This window comes from Lottia gigantea (genome assembly GCF_000327385.1).
Source record: "Lottia gigantea unplaced genomic scaffold LOTGIsca_5782, whole genome shotgun sequence".
NCBI lineage: Eukaryota > Metazoa > Mollusca > Gastropoda > Lottiidae > Lottia > Lottia gigantea.
Window position 1 is genome coordinate 34208 of NW_008709970.1, and position 793 is coordinate 35000.

The 793-nt window shown below is 45.4% G+C and overlaps 1 protein-coding gene across 1 annotated transcript; it reads left to right on the forward strand.

Annotated features, from left to right (window-relative positions):
* Window positions 1-223: 223 nt before the first annotated feature.
* On the forward strand, window positions 224-661 carry LOTGIDRAFT_176888 (hypothetical protein; the record flags this gene model as incomplete). The annotated part of the gene is made up of 1 exon (XM_009063435.1): window positions 224-661. A coding segment is annotated over one exon (438 nt), but the record flags the coding sequence as incomplete, so codon positions are not given.
* Between the last annotated feature and the right edge of the window lie 132 nt (window positions 662-793).

The window sequence follows — 793 nt, forward strand, 5'->3', positions numbered from 1 at the left end:
CGGCTATCTGGAACGCCATATGCTCAGCTTTCCACGACCGCCAAAAAATTGAATATCGATTATATGTGTCCGCTGGATATTACCGAATGCAACATATGCGGTTACTGTGCAGGTAGAGTGGCCGAGCGGTCTAAGGCGCTGGTTTTAGGCACCAGTCTCTTCGGAGGCGTGGGTTCGAATCCCACCTCTGCCAGAATACTTTTGCTCAATGTTATCTTATGACATGGTGGAGCTTTTCCCTCGTCTGTGCCTGCAAAAACCGTGCGAAAGGCATCTGGTTGGATGGCCGAGCGGTCTAAGGCGCTGGTTCGAAGTTACCGTAGACTCAGCTGAAAATGCAACGATTATTTGTGATGGAGTAGAAGTGGACAAGAAATTCATATGTGGAGAGATTCTGTACTCGAAGTATGTAGTGGTATCCATTCTAAATCTACCAACGTATATAGAAGAACAGGTTATAATTGACAAGTTGGAAAATTTTGTTGAAGTATGTGGTCCTATTAGACGCAAATTCTACCGAAACAACAAGAGCTGCACAGACGGGACAAGGTATGTGAAATGTAGATTCCCTCCTACCATCAAGTCTTTACCATGGGCGATGAATTTCGAAACGGTGGAAGGTTCCCGCAGTTTTAGAGTCATGCACAACAATCAGAAGAAGGTTTGTTCAATTTGTCTCCAAGATGACCACCGATTCGCACAATGCCCAGAAGTTGAATGCCGTAAATGTCGAAATTATGGCCACATAGCTTCAGACTGCACAGCAGATAGGTGCGCAGATGCAGACGATATG